This window comes from Triplophysa dalaica, chromosome 22, assembly GCF_015846415.1.
Source record: "Triplophysa dalaica isolate WHDGS20190420 chromosome 22, ASM1584641v1, whole genome shotgun sequence".
Lineage (NCBI taxonomy): Eukaryota > Metazoa > Chordata > Actinopteri > Cypriniformes > Nemacheilidae > Triplophysa > Triplophysa dalaica.
The window spans coordinates 13,241,778-13,263,131 of record NC_079563.1 but is presented as its reverse complement, the minus strand read 5'-3'; the positions used below and the strand labels follow the sequence as shown (position 1 = coordinate 13,263,131).

At 37.1% G+C, this 21,354-nt stretch overlaps 3 protein-coding genes and 4 non-coding genes across 8 annotated transcripts; 1 reads left to right on the top strand and 6 right to left on the bottom strand.

The window, feature by feature from the left end:
* Positions 1 to 748: 748 nt before the first annotated feature.
* On the bottom strand, positions 749 to 4,977 carry hspa8 (heat shock protein 8). The gene is made up of 9 exons (XM_056736419.1): positions 4,826 to 4,977; positions 3,875 to 4,084; positions 3,463 to 3,668; positions 3,092 to 3,244; positions 2,325 to 2,880; positions 1,924 to 2,126; positions 1,633 to 1,831; positions 1,320 to 1,552; positions 749 to 1,213 (listed from the first exon to the last, which is right to left on the bottom strand). The coding sequence occupies exons 2-9, from the start codon at positions 4,077 to 4,079 to the stop codon at positions 1,016 to 1,018; spliced, it is 1,953 nt and encodes a 650-aa protein (XP_056592397.1). The 5' UTR covers positions 4,080 to 4,084; positions 4,826 to 4,977; the 3' UTR covers positions 749 to 1,015.
* On the bottom strand, positions 2,193 to 2,288 carry LOC130412558 (small nucleolar RNA SNORD14). Its single transcript, XR_008905372.1, has one exon. It is a non-coding gene; the product is annotated as a small nucleolar RNA SNORD14 (small nucleolar RNA).
* On the bottom strand, positions 2,949 to 3,044 carry LOC130412562 (small nucleolar RNA SNORD14). The gene has a single exon (XR_008905375.1). It is a non-coding gene; the product is annotated as a small nucleolar RNA SNORD14 (small nucleolar RNA).
* LOC130412561 (small nucleolar RNA SNORD14) lies at positions 3,314 to 3,409 on the bottom strand. The gene has a single exon (XR_008905374.1). It is a non-coding gene; the product is annotated as a small nucleolar RNA SNORD14 (small nucleolar RNA).
* On the bottom strand, positions 3,734 to 3,829 carry LOC130412560 (small nucleolar RNA SNORD14). The gene has a single exon (XR_008905373.1). It is a non-coding gene; the product is annotated as a small nucleolar RNA SNORD14 (small nucleolar RNA).
* A 782-nt stretch (positions 4,978 to 5,759) lies between the features above and the next one.
* On the top strand, positions 5,760 to 21,165 carry zpr1 (ZPR1 zinc finger). 2 transcript variants are annotated; one of them, XM_056736421.1, is made up of 13 exons: positions 5,760 to 5,894; positions 15,861 to 15,979; positions 16,168 to 16,258; positions 16,490 to 16,560; positions 16,732 to 16,818; positions 16,924 to 17,046; positions 17,157 to 17,283; positions 19,490 to 19,560; positions 19,636 to 19,725; positions 20,120 to 20,230; positions 20,323 to 20,412; positions 20,535 to 20,600; positions 20,712 to 21,165. In XM_056736421.1, exons 1-13 carry the CDS (start codon positions 5,804 to 5,806, stop codon positions 20,829 to 20,831), a joined length of 1,257 nt encoding a protein of 418 aa, XP_056592399.1. In that variant the 5' UTR covers positions 5,760 to 5,803; the 3' UTR covers positions 20,832 to 21,165. The 2 variants fall into 2 exon arrangements, with proteins under 2 accessions (XP_056592399.1, XP_056592398.1); XM_056736420.1 differs by lacking the exon at positions 5,760 to 5,894 and adding an exon at positions 15,399 to 15,672 and having other exon boundaries at positions 15,818 to 15,979.
* LOC130411636 (cytotoxic and regulatory T-cell molecule) lies at positions 6,107 to 10,595 on the bottom strand. The gene is made up of 11 exons (XM_056736422.1): positions 10,544 to 10,595; positions 9,296 to 9,442; positions 9,028 to 9,180; positions 8,826 to 8,942; positions 8,356 to 8,514; positions 7,829 to 7,924; positions 7,448 to 7,528; positions 7,082 to 7,153; positions 6,804 to 6,965; positions 6,556 to 6,642; positions 6,107 to 6,463 (listed from the first exon to the last, which is right to left on the bottom strand). The coding sequence occupies exons 1-11, from the start codon at positions 10,593 to 10,595 to the stop codon at positions 6,297 to 6,299; spliced, it is 1,293 nt and encodes a 430-aa protein (XP_056592400.1). The 3' UTR covers positions 6,107 to 6,296.
* Positions 21,166 to 21,354: the final 189 nt, after the last annotated feature.

Below are 21,354 nucleotides of genomic sequence, written 5' to 3'. Positions count from 1 at the left end.
GTTCTGTCCGGACAGTGGGCGAGCCATTTCATATTGTTTAAATTGAGCAGCGCGTCCACAAAGCAGAGCTTTGCACATCACATGCAGTCAGGGACATTTATGTGGATGAGCTTGCTACCATATCCGCTTATATCTTTATTTACCGCATACGTAAATGCATTTCACAACAGGAAAATTTGAATAAATATTCTGTAAGCATTACTACTAGTGGTGGCGAGATGAAGCCCTATGAAGCTTTTCAGCAAAGGCTTCATTTACTCACAATACCACCTTGTGGCCAAAGAGTGTGGAACAAGCAGATACATTACAGATGTGGTCTGTGATACTTTATTTTTCGCCAGTTAAGCCTTAGAAATAACGTTGAAGAATAGAAATTACAGACTAATCCCTTTATAGGAATATTGTGTATTTTCTGGTGGTATATAATTATTTGATAAATTTACTGGCCTGAAATGGGGCTATCAAATCTGTGTATATCAACTTGGCCATAACGGGCAGTTTTATTTTTCTAAAACTTAAGTGTCTGGGCTTAAGTGGGTAGAGAGCAGTGAATGTGGCATTAAACCGAATAAAAAAAAATATTTTAAGCATAAACTACCATAGTATTTGTAAATTTTACAATGTGACTGCTTGAATAAAACTAGACCATTTTTATCTGAGGTGGGTAAAAATAACTCAATTTAAGATAAATCATATTCATGTTGAGAAAGATCTAACCAGAAAGACCCAAAAACAAACAAAGGCAGCATTGGGAAGAAGTAATCATTTTATTTGTTCACATCAAGCACTAAGGCATTTGGAAAATTTGTGAAAACAAATAGGTTGTGCGATTAATGTAGAAAATGTTCTCAGTTATCTGGAAATAAGTGATCACTTAATCCCTTTTATCAATTTCAACAATCTCTCTGAAAGTTGAAGTCTTCCAAAACTTCAACAAGAAATTTCAGAGGAGTCCAACTACAGAGGGTAACAGTTAACATAACTATGGAGGTAGCAGAGTAGCTTTGGAAATGGCTTAGTCAACCTCCTCGATGGTTGGGCCGGAGGATCCACCACCTCCTGGGGCAGCGCCAGCACCTGGGAAGCCACCGGGCATACCTTCAGGCATTCCACCAGGCATGCCTCCAGCAGTCTGATACAGCTTGGTGATGATGGGATTGCACACCTTCTCCAGCTCTTTCTGCTGATGCTCAAACTCTTCCTTCTCAGCAGTCTAAAAGTTTAAATGGAGATGCAATTAAGAATAATTTAAAAGCCCAGATTACCAACAAGCAGTATTAAAAAAAAAAAAAATCTAATTGTCTGCACTGTAAACATACCTGGTTCTTGTCAAGCCAGGTGATGACTTCATTGCACTTGTCAAGGATCTTCTGCTTGTCTTCATCACTGATCTTGCCCTTCAATTTCTCATCCTCCACTGTGGACTTCATGTTGAAAGCATATGACTCCAGACCATTCTTTGATGACACCTTCTCACGCTGCACGTCATCCTCAGATTTGTACTTTTCAGCCTCCTGCACCATGCGTTCAATGTCCTCCTTGCTGAGACGACCTGAAATAGAAATCCAGTTTAAATCATCTGAAATCCCTTCCACAATTTACTATTCAGGGACTTAGAAATAAGATACTTACCCTTATCATTGGTGATCGTGATTTTGTTCTCCTTTCCTGTGCTCTTGTCAACAGCTGAAACATTCATGATGCCATTGGCATCAATGTCAAAAGTGACCTCAATCTGAGGAACACCACGAGGTGCAGGGGGAATTCCAGTGAGCTCAAACTTGCCAAGTAAGTTGTTATCCTTGGTCATGGCACGCTCACCCTCATAGACCTAGAGTAAGGAATATAGAAACACATTAAGAGATGACATGCTAAAATTATAAATTCAACCAGCTAAATAGAAAAACAAGCACTCCTACCCACCTGAATGAGCACACCGGGCTGGTTGTCGGAGTATGTTGTAAAAGTCTGAGTCTGCTTAGTTGGGATTGTGGTGTTACGCTTGATGAGCACAGTCATGACTCCACCAGCGGTCTCAATTCCAAGAGATAGAGGAGTGACATCAAGCAGCAGCAGATCCTGAACGTTCTCAGATTTGTCACCAGAGAGGATAGCGGCCTGGACAGCTGAAACAAAAAGATGGGGAATAAGAATCTAGGCAATATGCGAACACCAGAGCATGAACAAAGCAGTCGCTCAGACATCCAAGGAAGGTACTTAAGCCATCTTTGGTCTTTCAACCTCTGGTGGAAACTACGAATGGCAAGGAATAAACTTCATCATGGCGAAAATATTGGAACAAAAATAAACAATATACCACCAACCTGCTCCGTAGGCAACAGCCTCATCGGGGTTGATGCTTTTGTTGAGCTCTTTGCCGTTGAAGTAGTCCTGGAGCAGTTTCTGAATCTTGGGAATACGAGTGGAGCCACCAACCAGGACAATGTCATGGATCTGAGCCTTGTCCATCTTGGCATCACGAAGTGACTTCTCGACGGGGTCCAAAGTGCCACGGAACAGGTCTGCGTTGAGCTCTTCAAAGCGGGCCCTGGTGATGGATGTATAGAAGTCGATACCCTCATAGAGGGAGTCGATTTCAATACTGGCCTGGGTGCTGGAGGATAGGGTGCGCTTTGCCCTCTCACAGGCGGTACGAAGACGGCGAACAGCCCTCTTGTTGTCGCTGATGTCCTTCTTGTGCTTGCGTTTGAATTCAGTGATGAAATGGTTCACCATGCGGTTGTCAAAGTCTTCGCCACCCAGGTGAGTGTCTCCAGCAGTGGATTTGACTTCAAAGATGCCATCTTCAATTGTCAGAATGGACACATCAAAAGTTCCACCACCAAGATCGAAGATGAGGACGTTCCTCTCAGCACCGACCTGTAAACATAGAAATTGAATTTTAAAAGCCCATTTCATCATGAAACAATGACTGGTCCCAAGTAAATTCGCTCAGACATCCAAGGAAGGTACTTGGGCCATCTTTGGTCTTTCAACCTCTGGTGGAAACTACGAATGGCAAGGAATCAACTTCATCATAGCAAATATTACAACCAAGTTATTTTTAAATTTAAGTACAAGCTTAACCAACCTTTTTATCTAGACCATAGGCAATAGCAGCAGCAGTTGGCTCATTGATGATACGCAGAACATTCAAGCCAGAGATGGTACCAGCATCTTTGGTGGCTTGTCGCTGAGAGTCATTGAAGTAGGCAGGGACTGTGACGACAGCATTGGAAACAGTCTGCAAGAAACAAGATGGTTAAAAACTGCCACATGGAAGACTTATCAATAAAGGCAGTTTAAAATGAGTTCGCTCAGACATCCAAGGAAGGTACTTGGGCCATCTTTGGTCTTTCAACCTCTGGTGGAAACTACGAATGGCAAGGAATCAACTTCATCATAGCGAAGCCATGTTACAAAGACTACATTATAAAGCAATGTCAACTGTAAAAACCTCACCTTTCCAAGGTAAGCTTCAGCAATTTCCTTCATCTTTACAAGGACCATGGAGGAAATTTCCTCCGGGTAGAATGACTTGGTCTCACCCTTGTAATCAACCTGGACCTTAGGACGGGTATTGTCATTGATGACATTGAAAGGCCAGTGCTTCATGTCAGACTGAACAACACCATCATCAAACCTGCGGCCAATCAGACGCTTGGCATCTATAGAAGGAAAAGGGGATTGTTAAAGACGTCTTAATCGAATTAGAAGAAACAAATCATTGCTATCGCTCAGACATCCAAGGAAGGTACTTGGGCCATCTTTGGTCTTTCAACCTCTGGTGGAAACTACGAATGGCAAGGAATCAACTTCATCATAGCGAACACAAAAGAATAAATTAAAACTGGTTCTGAAATAAAGCACTTACCAAAGACTGTGTTGGTGGGATTCATAGCGACCTGATTTTTAGCAGCATCTCCAATCAATCTCTCAGAATCTGTGAAAGCTACATAACTTGGTGTGGTTCTGTTTCCTTGGTCATTAGCAATGATCTCAACTTTTCCATGCTGGAAAACACCCACGCAGGAGTAGGTGGTCCCGAGATCAATGCCAACGGCTGGTCCCTTCGACATTTTGTCTGGGGAGGGGAAGAGAACACAAAATGAATACAACAAAGAATAAACCTAAAAAAAGTCCCTTAAAAAAATGCTTGTGAAATCAGAGGCCCAATCATGGCGGCACACGCGGATATGCGTCACACCACGTGGTTGGGCTTCTGGAACATTCTATAGTCAAACCCGGAATCTAATATCGTGTTGAGAAATGTACAAGGATTCACACGTAAAAAAAATTGCTTTAGGAAACAATCTTGATATACATGTAGTGGAATTATGAAAAATAACCGCATAGGATATCCGACATAAAATGGCCGTGTAAAGTGACCGACTAAGCACGTGATAAGATTACACGAGGCGCCGACACTAAAATATATATATATATATATATATATATATATATATATATATATATATATATATATATATATGGCATTTAGAAAATATGTACAATAATTCGAAAAATTAAAAATCCCACAACAGCGTTAAATGTGTTACTGGAGAAACATTTAACGTTACGGACCACGAAATACACAAGAATTGTCAAAATCACAATAAATGAATCATTAACGGCTCGGCCCATCAGGAAACTGATCAGTTTGAGAAAACCAACTAAATGTAACGTTATCTCTTAAAATTATATTATATACACGTGTCTATGACCAACCCTATAACGGTTAAAATATCACAACACTGTAGGTAAACTTAACTAATAACATAAATGAGCAAAAACCGAGGAAAACCGAACAAAGAGCTTTTCATACCAAGTTGGAGAAAATCGAGATGAATGAAGATGCCGGTAAGAGAGCTGGAGTGCCTTAACCTGCTTTGCCTTGTCTAGAAGAGAGAATGTTCGACGGTTCTAGAACAGCTTATATAGCCGGGGCTTGGGCCAATCACATGTCACCTGATTTGACTACAAACCATTAGCACCAATGATAAACCGGAATAATCCACTGTGTCACGCCCAGGATGTAAGAACCGATAATATAATTGGTGGAAGATTTGCAGCCCATCCCCCACAAGTTTGCCGCATCCGCGAGCAATGCGGAACAGCTTGTTCTCTAAATGAATGAATACCACCCAGAACATTCACCGATAATGCGTCGATGATACAGCAAAACACGAATGAAGGAGAAATGTGTGATGGGTAAATTAAAACTGACGCTTACTTAGATTATTCAAGGAGCCGTATATGAGAATGAAAAAAACAAATGTAGCTTCAAAAGACCTCTATGACCTTGGGAAACTGCAGTGCCAAATGTCATTAAAAGGCTAAGAACAGGTCATACTGGTCTTAATAAAACATTAAAAAAATTAGTAAACACCCAACTGGGGAATGCGAATTCTGTTACCATCAAGAAACAGTCGAACATGTATTGCTTCATTGCAATGAATATAAGTATAAAAGACGTGATCTTATTTGGCCATTAAAGGAGGTTAAGCACCATGATATTTCTCTGTCAGGTATTTTAGGAATAACAGATAGTAAAGTTTACGACAGTATCATAAAGTTAAAGTTTGTTATAGAAACAGGATTAAATAAAAGAGTATAGGTCTACCACTTTTTTATTTGATTATGTAAATGAAAGTCCTTGATCAACAGGCCAGCAGGTGGCGGTAATGCACCTTTAGTCGGGTTGCCAACCGCCAACAAATTCTAAAGAAGAACTGCGTTGCGTCCCTATCGGAGTGATAACGTTTCAATCTGATGATGGCAAAACAGATGAAAACTACATTAAATGAACAATGCACATGTACATTTTTATTCACACGCATTGTGGCGTGCGATTGACATCATTGGCGCTCGTCTGGGAAACCGATATACTTCCGGTTAGTATAAAACCCTTTAGTATTCCATTTGGGACGATACTACTCTTCTGAAATTCACATACTAGATGTTTGAGTGCAAAGTTTTAGTGTATAGCATGTCATTTGGGAAATTTGTCAATTTTGCTCATGTCCTCCATAGATATGAATTCAATTTTTACTGAAAAACACAGCTAATAAATAGCATGACCATAAAAACTTAATGTGCACAAAAATTGTATAAAACAGCATAAAGCTTTATTGAACATTAGCAAAAGTAACTTTGTATTAACAACATTTAAACATAACAACATATATACAAAAGGTAGCCTCTATTGAACTTTTTTTTCAAACAGGCTAACTAAGCACCATTGTCAAACTGCAAAATCAGTTCAGTCTCTTATTCAGATCCAGCTGAATATTCCTCTAAAGTTCAGTCTCTTTGACACAGGCTACTTCAAGCTTGTTAGATGCTGTTCTCGAACTGTCTTCTGTTTCTGTGATCTCTGTTTCTCTTGTGCTGTTGGAATTGGTCACATTCTGTGGAGTTTCTTCCTCTACTTTGTATACTGTGAAATTCGAGTTCCAAAAACCTAGATAGACAATCAGAAAAAAAGACATCAGTTGTTTGTTTATGCACTTAACATTTTTATATTTGATATCCTAGATTGTTCAAGTTTTTTACCCTTTCGTCTTCTCTCCTGGGCCTGCTTTTCTTCATGGCTAGATTTTGATTTGCTACTTTCCACAGATTGGTCGGATTCTTCATTCTCTGTCATAACAAAATGATACAGTTTAATCTCTGTTATATAAAACAGTCATGCTTTTTCCATGATAAGGCACAACTATAACCTCATTGGTCGTAAACAATTGACTTATTGTCAAATTTCAATGAATGACATTAAGGTATCAAGATTTTGACCAAATAAATACCTCGTTTCCAGGCTAGATGGGCGCGTCGCAGTTTGATTGCAAAGAAGATGACGACAATAAGCAAACATAAAATCAGGCATGTCACTAGCAGGACCAGCAGGGGTGAGCTTTGATTTAGGGCAAATTGGTGGTCGGGCTTGTGTTTGTTTTCTATGCCAAAACCTGCAAACATACAATGTCACACTGTTATCATCAAATGACCTAGAAGGGTTAACACTAAACAGATGTGAAATAAATCTGTTTGGATGATTTGTTGGTGGTATATCAATAAATTATACCTTCTGAGCTGGTGACATTTTTTATCTGGAATCCTTCAGTTGAATTGTTGTCTGAAGTGTCTGTGTACTGTGCTGAAATTTAAAGAAATATTTGAGATCACTATTGCTGTAAAATATGAATTAGGCTACTTTAAACATGTGAAGAGTATAGATGAACACAAAAGTAATTTCTACTTTTAAAAAGTGAGCAGTAGATGGCGTGGTAAGAACTTGCTATTGTGTCTAAAAAGTATATTTACATGTACACTTAATAAAACAACTAAACTAAATAAACACTATCAAAATTGCTGGTAGAAATTGTTTAGTTAACAAACACAACACTATTTCTATGTTTTTTATTGTTACGTTAATTCATTATTGTCTTACTTTGTGCACTATTTAAAGTTGTTCTCTCTGTGGTTGAGGTCACTTCAAGCCTTTCTGAAGCTGATGTCAAAGCCATGTTTTCTGTAATCAGATTTAAAAACAAATGTCACTGAGACTGAGACATGACATTTAAAAGGCGAAGAGAAAGAGTATGAATGTGCTTTTACATAAGCTGCAGGTGGCGACAGAGAGCTTTGCAAATGTTATTGTGGACGTATTTTGGTCCCTTGTGGTTCAATTTCTGTCTGAGCTGTATTAATTCGGCCATATGGCCATCATAAATGTCAAAACAACCATAAAAGCACATTTCACCTTTCAGAAAATTTCAGGCTTCTTGTGTCTTATTATGTCTTAACACATGATATTAATATGGGAACTCACCTGTACTAATAAAAGCTGCAGACGTAACTGTGATCATTGTCTCTGTTTTTTGTTTGTCAGTTGTCCTGGAATAGCTTGGTGTGGAAACTGTAATTGCTACATAGAAGAAAAAAAACCTTCTATTAGTCACAAGAGTTTTACTGGAAATAGTTTACAAGAATATAAACTGTTCACAAATCTACATACTCAATAGCCAGTATTGAAACATTTTCCTTCAAATTTGTTGACTTCTCTGATATAATGTGATTGACCACTCTAATGTGAACCACACTTGAATAGGAAGCTACTAAATTCTAAAACTTTCCCCACACCACACAGCCAACCAATTTCCCCAGAACTTTCAATTCCCTTTTCTAATAATGGTTAATGTCATCTATGGCAAAATGTCCCTATTTTTGGTCACATGTGCCTATTGGTAGAAGTGATGCTTTTAAGTGATGTCAAAGGATCCTCGAATAAAAATTTCTCATATGATCTGCTTTGGTTGTGTGTATCTCTTGTTATATATAGCACATGTGAATACTTACAGTCATTTTCTATGATGATGAAATCCACTAGTGGTTTTGAGAGAACTCTGTGTTTTGCCAAACATTTCACTGTAGCTTTCCTGATATGAGTTTTGACTTTTAAGACGCTTACTACTGATGACCTGTTGGATCCACCTTCCCATGATGTGTTAGGTTGGGCTGTTAGAAAACAAATAACATATGTTCAATACCATGTGATTGACCATTTAGATCTGACAAGCATCCTAGGTCTCTTTTACCAAAATCCTAAACACTTTTAAACACTTTGTCTTTTTTGTTTCATTACAATATCCTGGTTCCCCAAATTATTTAGATAATGTCAGATGACTTATATTGATGTTTTCCTGTTTGTACTTGTTTGTACATCTGTGAATCTGACATATGTCTTTTTTTGTTACTTTGTCTTTATATCTGTCTGTATGTCTATCTGTCAATGTATCTACCCACTCTGACATTTCTCATAATCTTACCCTCGATCTCGATCCCACTCAGTAGCCATGAGAGTTCAGGTGGGTGGTCATTTGCTGCGGTTGTACATTTTATGATTTTATGATCTCCATGCTCACTCATTTCTATTCTTGGGGTACCTGTTATTAGATGGAAAAGAAAATAAGTCTCATCTTGTATTTCACTAATCTTAAGTGTTGTTGTATACACATAAAATGTACTCACCCAAAACTTTTACTCTGTATCTTTTTGAAGTGATGTTGTCATCATACTCTAGACATTTGTAAACACCTTCATCTTTTAGTTGCACGTTGGACAGGTGTATTGTGAATTCAGAGTCGTTCAGAGTAAAAACACTGGTCCTTGAGTCTTTCAAAGCTGTGTGTGAACATGAAAAAAAACTTTGTTTAATGATACATTACAAAAAGGTAAATTATGTCAAATATGTATTCAGTGGTCTTTATGTAATATAACGTTGAGCTCCTGTCTTTACCTTTTTGTTCGTTGAAAAATAGGGCATGACCTTTTGGATTTCTCCACTCCATGTTAACGCTCCCAATGGAGTTTTTCAGACATTTTAGTACCAACGTATCTCCTTCGGTCAATGTGAGATGCTTCACTGCCAAACATTCTCCAATACCTGATAAAAATGAAGAAACATTGCACATTAGTTAAGGACAATATGTTTGTTCAAATTTCCCCCAAACTGCATAAATTAACACATATTGCTTGGTTTGCATATTAAATACACTTAAATTTGAATTGTGTGGAATTTTTTTACATTGTGGAAGGCTAGTTTAATGGAAGAAGGGTAGGTTGATCAGGGGGCAGATGAGACCACAGGCGCTATACGCTCTACTCTGACTCATATGTGGGTTTCTTTCACTGCCTGTGGCTGAATTTAAGAGGGGGCTACATTTTATTTTGCAGAGAGCAAGAGAAAGTCTGCTCTAAGTGGTCTCGTTTGCGTGTGTGGTTTGATCTTGTAGCAGGTGAAAACTTGCCACTGTGACACATGTAGCTACGGCTCACGCTGGAACAGGAAACAGTGGTGTTAAAACATTACTCACAGTGCTATTAAAATATATGTCTGAAACTGATGCAGCTCTAAAAAAGGCTATCTGGAGGTGTCAATTTTCATAGTCAAATGACCATTATGTCTAATGTCTGTGCTTTCATCAGTGGGAGGAATATATAAGTCTGATATTAGGGTAACATGGTACTTGAAAAGATGTTACAGTACAATGGCTTCATTTTGAGTTGAAACATTACTTTTAGTTTAATGCTATTTAGATCATCCCGCTTTTATTCCATATTACACACCTTGTGATAATTCAAGATTTTGAAGCGCAAGGTGCTTTTAAACCTTTTGATTTAATGCGTTTCAACATTCTCTTTCATGTTGACTGCAATGCACACTTGCAACTTCACACTTGCAACAAGAATGCTTTCTTCCTACTCTGAGCACTCAAACTCTATGTATTTCATTAAACACAACCGACTGTAAAAACCTTCAATACGTTGAAGGACTTCTGATGAACAAATAAAAAAAAACTATTATTGTACGACATATGTACTGTCGTACACAAAAAACAACACAGACTCTACTTTGACAACAGAACATATACAAACGTAACCTCTGCACCTGCTGGCAACAGGTTAAGACAATCCTAAATCATCAAACAAAGTTGCCCCACACAGTAGACAGCCTAAACAAATTTTTAAAAGATAGATGTCTTACCTACTGCGATCAGCATTAGAATGTGAAAAACACATGTGTTTCTGATATCCATGGTGCGACTGTGAAGTGCACTTCCTCTGCTTCGACTCTTTTAAAGACAGCGGCTTCCATGACATCATGGTCTTTCCCCCAGAGCAAATTGATGTGAGAAGTTTTAGGGGCATTACATCCAGTTGTTGGTTCTCTTTTAGAATAATAATTGTCCTCTTTTGACCTACACAATTCTATGTTTAATTTCATGACATAATCTAATTCACACTACTCCATTTTCCGATTTAATAATAGTTTAAAGTCAACAGTGTGATTATGATACTAGTATAAAATTTCAGTCGAATTGAAAAAAGGGGGAATGGTATCTGAAAGCAAAATCCCAGCTGTCAGATACCGTTCCCCCGCTATAAATGGTCAAATTTAGCCTTGAAGGGCTTCACGTTCAAGCTGGCAAAATCTGTTTGGCCCCATGGTGTATTCAAGCATAATACTTTCTACTACTTTGATTGAAAAATGTATTGCTCGCATGCGGATTTCTTTTTCTCTCGCTCAAAACTGCCCCAAAAAGGGCAAAAAAAATCATGATAGCTTTCCTGTGGCTCAATGGTCAGAGCACGGCACAAGCAATGCCAACGCCATGGGTTCAATCCCAGATGATTGCACATAGTCAAAAACTTAAAAACGTGTAATACCATGCAATGTAATTCACTTTGGATAAAAGCGTCTGCCAAATGCATAAATGTAAATCAATGTGCGAGGGAAGCATCTTCTGTGTTGGAACGGAGATTATCTAAGTGTGTGTGTCCAGTTTTGTGCGTGAGCAAAATAAATCTGCGTGCGTGCGGAGAGGTTTGCGCTCACACATCAATATTGATGTACTTTTGCGCTTCAATAATGTGCTTTTGACATTTGTCAGTAAAAGCACGCCATGAAAGACAGGGACCATCAGCAAAGTGAAATTCACGTTTGTGACGTCAATATCATTTTAAGGGAAAATAGTCATACAGCAGTGCAGAAGAGATTATTGACAGTATGATGCAATTGTTTTTCTTCACTACATACAATTTAAGCTTATTATGTGTATTTGTTGTTCTATTATAAAACCTAATGATAGAATGAATCTTCATGTTTAAGATAGACTAGATGTGCTTTTGTGGTTTGGCCGCATTATCAATTTTCATATTTGTTTTCTTGAAACTTTCTCAAGCCAAACTGTATATATTTTGCTTATATAAACAATACACTGTCAGTTTAATTAAGCATTGATTGCACATTGTGTGATGATTACAAAGAATTCTACATTTAATAAAAAATAGAATAAAAAATAGATTCCTGATTTCTATTTGTGGTTTGTGGCCTGGATGAGTGTGGGATTTCCCAGCCTGAATTTGTGTACCAGACCGACCCTGGTTAGGGCTCTTGTGTAGTGATTAGTCCTGTGGGTTTATAATGGGAAGGTTTTTGGTTTGAGTCCTGCCTCCCAACCTCTACTCTCAATGAACACAAGGGAACCTTATCTGACAGCAACATTCTTAGAAGTCTGAAAGACTCAGAACCAACTTCTTGTTGTGTTTAAAGTCAGCAGTGTGATTATGATACTAGTATGAACTTTCAGTCTCATTGAACAAAGGCGGAACGGTATCTGACACCAAAATCTCGGCAGTCAGATACCGTTCCGTCTGCTAAACATGGCAAAATTTTGCCTTGAAGGGCTTCACATTCAAGAAGGCCATTCAAATCAGGAGAACGTATTAAAGCAGAATACATTCTCCTATTTTGATTGAAAAATATGAGATATAAGGCTGAAACAACTCTTGTTGTGTTTAAACTCAACAGTATAATTAAACTAGTATGAACTTTCAGTCTGATTGAACAAAGGGGGAACCGGTGTTCGAATTGTGTGAAAGCACTTGGGGGTTCCCTTATTGTACTTACTGTTATTTTTCTATTTTAAAATGTACGTTTTTTATTGACAAAAAGAAATTTCTTAAGATTTAACCTGTTTCATATCTCTCTTGCTGAGATTTTGCAAAATCACTTAAATGTATTGATTACAGTAAGATTATTTTCTTTCAAAATGTATGATAACATTTTTCTCACCAATTCAGATTTTCCTTTCCTTTCCTTTGTTTATTTATTTTATTGTCATTTGATTCTTGTTCTTTATATTACTGTAATGGAGTGCTGTTCCTTTTTGGAATATTAATACAACAATTCATTAGAATGAGTGAGGGAGAGGACGCAGCAAAGTCAATAGTGGCGGTCGGTACAGTGCTGCCAAACCAGCCCGTCAGAAGCATATGAGTGTTTTAAACATGCTTCATCTCTTGATAATGTAGATCAAGTATATGTAAATAATCCATATGAACCAATGCAGAATAAAAAAAACAAATGTAATTGCTTTGAGCGAGAGTAGAAGGGTTGCCTTCTCGTCAAAGTTTGAGTTAATGTTTGCAGAACGGAGCATAAAAGAATCTCTGGGGAATCCCAAAGTTTTCTGAAGAAAGAAAAATATACTTTAGGGAACCAATTTTTTTTTTAAAAGGAACGTGCTAATAATTTGTGTTTTTTAGAAGGCTAGTCTAGTTTGGATGGAAAATCTGGGGACCCCCAAATTCATTATTTTAGACCTTATGAGGGGTCCGGGACGGTCCCAGCCCCACCTCAATCCGAACCCTGGGGGGAACGGTATTTGAGAGTAAAATCTCAGCTGTCGGATAATAATAACAATGAAGATAAAACTCTCTTACACTCCAAAAAATGAATTGTTGCTGCTGTCAGTTTTACTTAACCCATCCTTGTTCACAGAACATAAAGAATGTAAGTAACTGAATTAACATGAATTCTATCAGCTTTACCTTACCAGTGTTTGACTGGTCAACTTAACATTGTTGAGTAGAACGCAAAACCCTATAATATTGACCTATTGTTGAATTTATCTAATATAAACAAGTTAATTCACTGGTTGAGGGGGATTTTCAGTTCGCAGCATGGTTTGCGTAAGACTGCATTTAGGCAGTAAATTTTGAAATTTAGTGGTATTTTCAGTGTTTTTCAGTAAAGAAAAAAGACTTGTGCTTAATGTTCATTTATTGTTGAGGTTTAAAAGAGTTTGTTATATTTTTTGTTTTAAGGTTGCCATTGTTTTGAAGAGTTGTTTTGTCAACATAACTTAAATGTATTTTGTTCATGCAACACAAGTTATGTTTGTTAAAATTACTTAATATTGTTGCGTTGAATCACTTGACGCAGCTTTTTTAAGTAAATTCAACAAATAATATTTTTTAGTGTATGCTTGTTTATATAAATGTTAGTAATATAAAATTATTTATTATTAACATTTAGTTTTCTACATTTTTGCTTTGTCAGTCCACATGACACTGGATAATTGTCAACATGTTCATTACTTTTTATATAGTGACATTACTTATGTATAGCTTCGTGAAATAATACTATTTTATTTTTTATTTATAGAAATTTGTTGGTACTTGCTTCTCATTTGTTATTGTGTATATTACGTGGCTATAATTATGATAATTGGAATTAGTTATGGTATGAAAGGTCGTTTTAAGAATACTTAAGCGTCACTGCTAGTTTCGTCACTGTATGATGACACAAAACCATCAGATCACGGGTCATGAAAGTTCTCATTTGGTTTATGGGAGGAAGTGTCGCTTTATCACAACACCACCCACTGACCAGTTTCCACACATCATCATAGGCCTACATAACAGCCCTGAGAATTAACACAGCTGGAGGCATGAAACAGTACAAAGAAGATATTGTAGCGTCCCCTTATGTTAAATGATTTGAAGCAAACGAGTTAAGAAAAAATACATTTAATGGCCGCTATATTATAATAAAATGCTATATTCTGAGTTTGTGTTCTAAAAGTAATACTACTAGTTAGAGAACCAAGTGTGATCTTATTTATGGAAACAATATTTATGAAAACAATAAGAGCTGTTTTAGTAGAGCTTCCAACTAAGAATTTATAGGCCCGGTTTTACAGAAAAGGCTAGTCCCAGACCAGTGTTGGGTGTAACTAGTTACTAAGTAATTAGTTACTGTAATCTAATTACTTTTCCCTTGAAAAAGTAAAGTAAGGGATTACTCATATGTTTTCTGTAATTTAATTGCAGTTACTTTTGATGTAATTAAACTAAATACTTTGTGAAATATATGCGTGTGCAATAGTGTAATTGACATCAAAATTCAAAGTCTAACTTTAAAATCTGTGCTTTAATGTATAATTCTCACATTTGTAATACTTTGGTCAGTTAATAATATTATTTATTTGAATGAATTAAATAAGCCGTTTCATGTCTATCCTTGAATCACTTAACTAATCAAGGTTGATGTAGGATATAGAAAGTAATTAGTAATGAGTAACTAAATACTTTTTGGACAGAGTAATTTGGACAGTAATCTAATTACACTATTGAATATGTAATGAGCAACTAGTAATTAATTACTTTTTCAGAGTAACTTACCCAACACTGTCCCAGACTAACATTAACGTGTGACTTAACTGAAAATAACTTGCCCAGCAATATCAACATGCCATTATTTTGTCTTGAGCTGTCTGTGAAACCGGGCCATTGTGAATAATTTGTGTCTTCGTTCGTTCAAACCACCGTATTTCACACCTTAGTTGTAAATTGAGCATTTCAGTTCACGCGTTGTTGTGCCTGCTTGTGTTAAATCTGTCTTGTGCTTTAATTGAACAATTATACGAATAATTGTTTGATAATACGGAGCCTTATATAACAGAAATGATTAAGATTAAAATGTAATTAAACAAAATATGCAAGGCTTTTATTTTGACAGGGGTTTTAAACTCAGTTTGACCCGGCAGTGATCCAGCGCACACGAGGATGTTATACGAAAGCGTGTGGAGACCGCTGGAAACTTCTAGAGGAATGCCCGTTGTTGATTATTAACAACTTTAACAAGTATTTATCCGTCAAACCAGAGAGTGTACGTACTTTTAAACGACAGCACCTGTATATAGTATCAGGATGTCTGTGATCGAGGAGGAGAGCGTTCGCGGGGGAGTTTTTAAAGACATTAATGCAGAAGATGAAGATGTCCAACCTACAGTGATCGAGAGCTTGTGCATGAACTGCTATAAGAATGTAAATACTCACATTTAACATTTTGAAGCCACACTCTTATTATATAAAGTACTTAGTATACATGTTATTATAAGCAAGTTCATTTTGTGGGTGTTTTTACTGGTGACATCTTGTGACTCGTCAAATCTGTTATGCCACTCTCCAGGGAAGCACACGTCTGATGTTAACTAAAATCCCTTTCTTCAAAGAAATCATTATCAGCTCCTTTGCATGTCCACACTGCAACTGGAACAACACAGAAATCCAGTCCGCTGGGCGGATACAGGAACAGGGTGTCATATACACCTTACAGGTGAAGAGCAAAGAGGTAAGGATGGATGGAATTAGTTACGTAGTGTTTTTGATTAATAAGTACACTACTTTGTATTTTTACAATCTGAGTTTATCTCAATAGTCACCACAGCAATCAATAATTAATTATTCAGTTATTTAACTACAGTCTTTAACCTCTTTTGAAAAGTTTCAGTGTTATTCGATATTGTTTCTTCCATGAAGGACATAAATCGGGAGGTTGTGAAAGCTGACAGTGCATCTACCAGAATACCTGAACTTGATTTTGAAATTCCTGCCTTTACACAAAAAGGCTGTAAGTACCACTATAATACATTTCCACACTGTATTGAATTCCAAGTTCAGTAGTTTGGACATTACCGATAACACAAGTTGTCTGAAACTAGTGTCAGTTAGGTGTTGAAAAAATTAAATGCATTAGTAGCTGAACTTGAACTTTGAAAAAGTGCAGACTGGATTTTTGTATGACATAATTTGTTTGTGCTGTTACAAGTTTTTCAGACACATTTTTTGCCTGTTTGTGTAGCTTTGTCAACAATCGAGGGCCTGATGGACAGAGCAGTGGCGGGTTTAGAACAAGATCAAGTTATTCGAAAGGTTGGTGTCATTATTGCATCCTAATAACTTTCACAGCTGTGAGATTACGCTAGGAAGCCTCTAATTTACCGGAGGATAATTTTTTATTTATTTATACTCAAATTCTTGTTTTCTGCTTATTTGATCTGTGAAATTTTTCTGTAATTATTCCTTCTCCTCAATGCATCACAGACAACAGATCCGTCTGTAGCAGGAAAAATAGAGGAATTCGTCCACAGGTTGAAAAAACTTAAAGAAGGAGAAGAGGAATTCACATTAGTAAGTCTTTTTTAGATTGAAGTTTTGATCACAGGGCACGGATAAGTAACTGCATAGAGTGGCCTGTTAGGTCTACTGATCGGTTCTATTCACTTCTTTTTGCAGATAATTGATGATCCATCAGGAAACAGTTTTATCGAGAACCCATTCGCACCACAGAAAGACAAATGTCTCTCTGTCACAAATTACAAAAGAACTTCTGAACAGAATGCTTCTCTTGGAATAGAGGTGAGTAGATCTGAATAACTGGTGCAGCAATACAGTCACCTTTACCACGTTTTACTTCAGCTACGAGGGAAGCCCTGCAATATCTATCTGTTCCTCTTCTTGTTTTGCAGGAAGAGGAAGAGCAAGAAGATGAAAAGCCCAACAATGATCTAGACACCATGAGAAATGAGGTTTTAGTGTTTAACACTAGCTGTCCGGAGTGCAACGCCCCAGCCAATACAAACATGAAGCTTGTTCGTATCCTTTAACATCAGCTTTTTGTAAATTCTTTACAATGTTGTTGATGAAATGTATCTACGCGTTGTTGGCACCATTGATGGGAATAATGGCATTACTAACGGTGTTAGTTTTTTCAGTAAAGAGTGATCAAGCAAATTAATGTTTCCCCCGTTACAACGCCGTTACTGTCAAAATAATGCAGCGTTAATATAATTGAGCTATAAATATAAGCACTACTTTTCCCTTGTGTATGTAATGTGCAACCAGAAAGAAAGAGGCTCCAACTCTGTGATAAGTAATTCTAATCTAATGAAGCTCCTAAAATCGTCACATGCCGCCACAATGACGTGACAACCTGTGTTGGTGTTCGTTTACTCTCTGCCTTTGTGACGGCAATGTGCAGCAAAGCACAGAGACTTTTTTTAAATGGATGGAATGAGGCAGGTATGCTGCTGCGGGTAACACAAAATTAACAAGTGAACGGGAATCCATCCTCACGCGCCGATGTCAAAAAATAACTGAGTATTCAAATATTCCATCTCCTAAAGTGCAATCTCAAGTATGCATAAACTAACATTCCACTTTCATACTGAAAAGAAGTCTAAATGTTAAAGATCACTTCTTGTTATTAAACTCTTTACTTTGTAAGAAACATGAAATATATAGTAAAGTACTCTAGAACTTGTGAAGTTGGTACATGTCTTTCGAAGCATTATTTATTTTTAGACTAGTGTACTGTATTCAAAGCACATCTTTACCAATTAAATTATCATATGCTACTTTTTACTTTATCTTGACAATTAATATTAGGAGAACAAATTTCCTTTAATATGAATGAGTGTTTCGGGCCCGTCCTTTGTTGTTTGATGAACATAAACGAATATCTTTATTATGCCGCTGCACCTTTAAGAGCGCTTTATACAGACCTAATATACTCTGACGCTTCTGTTTTGTTTTCCAGCTGTTAACGTTCATAAACCGGAGTACTTTTACATGGCCCTTGCTAATATGGGAATTTTGACGTAATTTTGTGTTTATTTGTCTGTTTCAAAGGAAGACGTGAAAGAGAACACAGTTTAGTAGTTTGCGCTTTGACTCTCAAGGCAAGGCGTGCATGTTAAATATGTTTTCTGCATTAGCCTCACACTGCATACAACACACTCAACACAATTCGTTATCATGGCTGTTTTTGTGCCTTAGCCGGGGACATTTTTGTAATCTGAAGGCTATTGTTTTCCTTCTGCTTTATCGTCAATTGCATAAAATAAGCCTCTTACACCCGTGCATATTACTACTTTTTGATGCAAGGGCACTGATAGATAAGAGCATGGCTGAAGAAGGGGAGATGAAATGGAGTGGTTTGCTCTATCAACTCCGCCGTCTGGAAGAGATTTATAAGGAACTGACCGTGTAAGAGCTCGGTACCTTTCTCCATTCATTTAGGGTTTTCCTGGTTCATGTAGGCACTTCAGCAGTCTTAGGCCAAACACAAATGCTCTCATTGGTTGAGACGCGTGGTGACGCTCATCCCAAGCTAGTACGAATTAACACCCCAACCATTCTGTAACCCATGATTTGTCTGTACATTTCAGAGCCAGTGAGCAACAGACTTTCAAAATAAAATAATACTTAAAATAAAGGCGTTAATGCAGGATAATTGTCTGCGTTAATGAATGTGTTAACAGGACAATAACACGTTAACTTGCCCAGCCCTTGTTTTAAGTACCTTGGAATTACCTATTTCTGTCTACATACACCGCAGGTCCCCTTGGAATTTGCGATGTTGTTTCTAAAGTAGCCCTAAACGGACAAACTGCTCTACAGACTGTGTTTCATAAATACGTTTTCTCCTTCGGCAAAGAATCAAAGTCCCTGTGTCAGCCACTATATAGTGCTTCGAATGGGAGGGATGTGCCATGCATTGAGTCGTTGGTTGCAATTCGCAAACTCACCTCTAAATGCCCGAAAGTTTTATACATTAGACCTTTAATGTCCAAAACATTTACTGTATTTAGACTGCCTGTTTTTGGGGTTATTATAACATTATCAGTGCCTGGATGATTCAGGTTGGATCCGAAGGACTGTTTTTTTTGTTCCGTAAGTTGCATTTGCCTTGTTTTTTTTATACTGCAAATCTTTTAGTATGATATTATACTAAACCATTCCAACAATGGTGCATAAAAACCATAGCTTTAAAGAAAAAAGGTTCCTTAACCCACTGCAGAAATTCCACATTTCAAAGAAGTTATTATTATGGCCACAAACTGCGACAGCTGTGGGAGTCGCACCAATGAGGTAAGAACATTGAGCAATATGTTTTTCTTGCCATTCGTATTGCATTTCATTTATTATAACTGACATATTCAATAGGTAAAACCAGGAGGAGCAACAGAAGAGCTGGGAACCAGAATAACACTCCACTTAACTGACCCTTCAGACATGTCCAGAGACTTACTGAAGGTGGGTTAGTCAACATTTCATGCTGCTTAGTGTTTATATGTATCATCATTAATTAGGTTATCGATATTGTGTTATCGCAAAACCGTCTCAATATTATCGTGGTCACATGACTGTAAAAATAATAGATGTTAAGGCCCATCTGGTGAAATTATTTTATTTTACAAAAGGGAAATTTTAGGTAATTTGACCCATCTCATACAATGACTCATACCTCAAAGCATCAGTTATTATTAGTGGATAAAGAAAATAGGATGCTAAAAACATTTCCAAGTGATCATTTTAAATATTGCAATAATTATTGTACCGTGGACGTTGTACCATGGTATTATCGTACATTGAGATTTTGATATTGTAACATCGCTGTCATTAATGTTTGTCTTTGTCCGTGGATCAGTCAGAGACGTGTAGTGTGTCAATTCCCGAACTGGAGTTTGAGTTGGGAATGGCGGCTCTTGGTGGGAAGTTCACTACTGTGGAAGGTCTTCTTAAGGACATCAAAGACCTGGTAGGGCCATTTACATATCTTTAAGCTTTGCCACCACTGATTGCATTATTATGTTTGCAAGAAATCTTTTTTGCTCTTCATGTTTGTTATAGATCGTTTCGAAAAACCCCTTCATGTGTGGCGACAGCGTTTCAGCTGACAGAGCAGATAAATTTAAGCTTTTTGGGCAGAAGATTGACAAGGTTTGTAATATACATTTTATTAACCAAGCATATGGCGGTCTTTTTTCAATATTCTTCGTTACATTCCAGCCAGCATTTAAAAGGAAATGTATTGTATTTTGTTTCATGTGTTTGTTTTTTAGATAATGGCTGGAGAGATGGATGTTCATATCATTTTGGATGATCCAGCGGGAAATAGTTATCTTCAGGTGAATGTAGACTTAAGACCATCTTGATGTTAATCTTGAAAAAAAATCATTATTGTTTTAATTTATGTTGAGACTAACCACCAGACTCTGCTATTTGTTTTCTCTTTTCAGAATATTTATGCCCCAGATCCCGATCCGGAAATGAAGATTGAGAAGTATACTCGAACGTTTGAACATAATGAGGACTTGGGTCTCAACGACATGAAGACAGAAGGGTACGCAGAGACTTGAGATCAAATGGAAATGAGAACTTGCATGCCAAATTCTGTCGAAGCCTTTATAAAAATGTTATTTAATTCTCTTTCAGCGTTATTGTAAAACCAACGTAACTAGCGCTTGAAAAAAAAATTACAAATCTGTCTTTAAGGCAAGTTATGATTTGGGGGGGGTCGTTATTTTGGCTTAAGTATGCAAGGTTCTGAGTTTTCTATGCTGTAAATCCTTTTTAAGTTATTGCTTGGCTATGGTGCCCTTGTGTTAAATAAAGTGTAATAACCAAATTATCACCAAGTTGTAAAGTACTTTAAACTACTGACACTCAATAAAGTAGTCTTACCCCTTTAAATGTGTTTATTTTTCTCATTTGATCGTTTTATAAAGGTAATCATTTTTAATAATGTTCGCACTATATGATTGTTGATCTATCTTTTGGTGTAGCTCTAGTACTTGTGCAGTGAGAAATAATTATCAATGGCTTTTCTATCCCACCAGACAATGCTGTAGCTAAGAATAGACCTTATGATGCCATATTGGA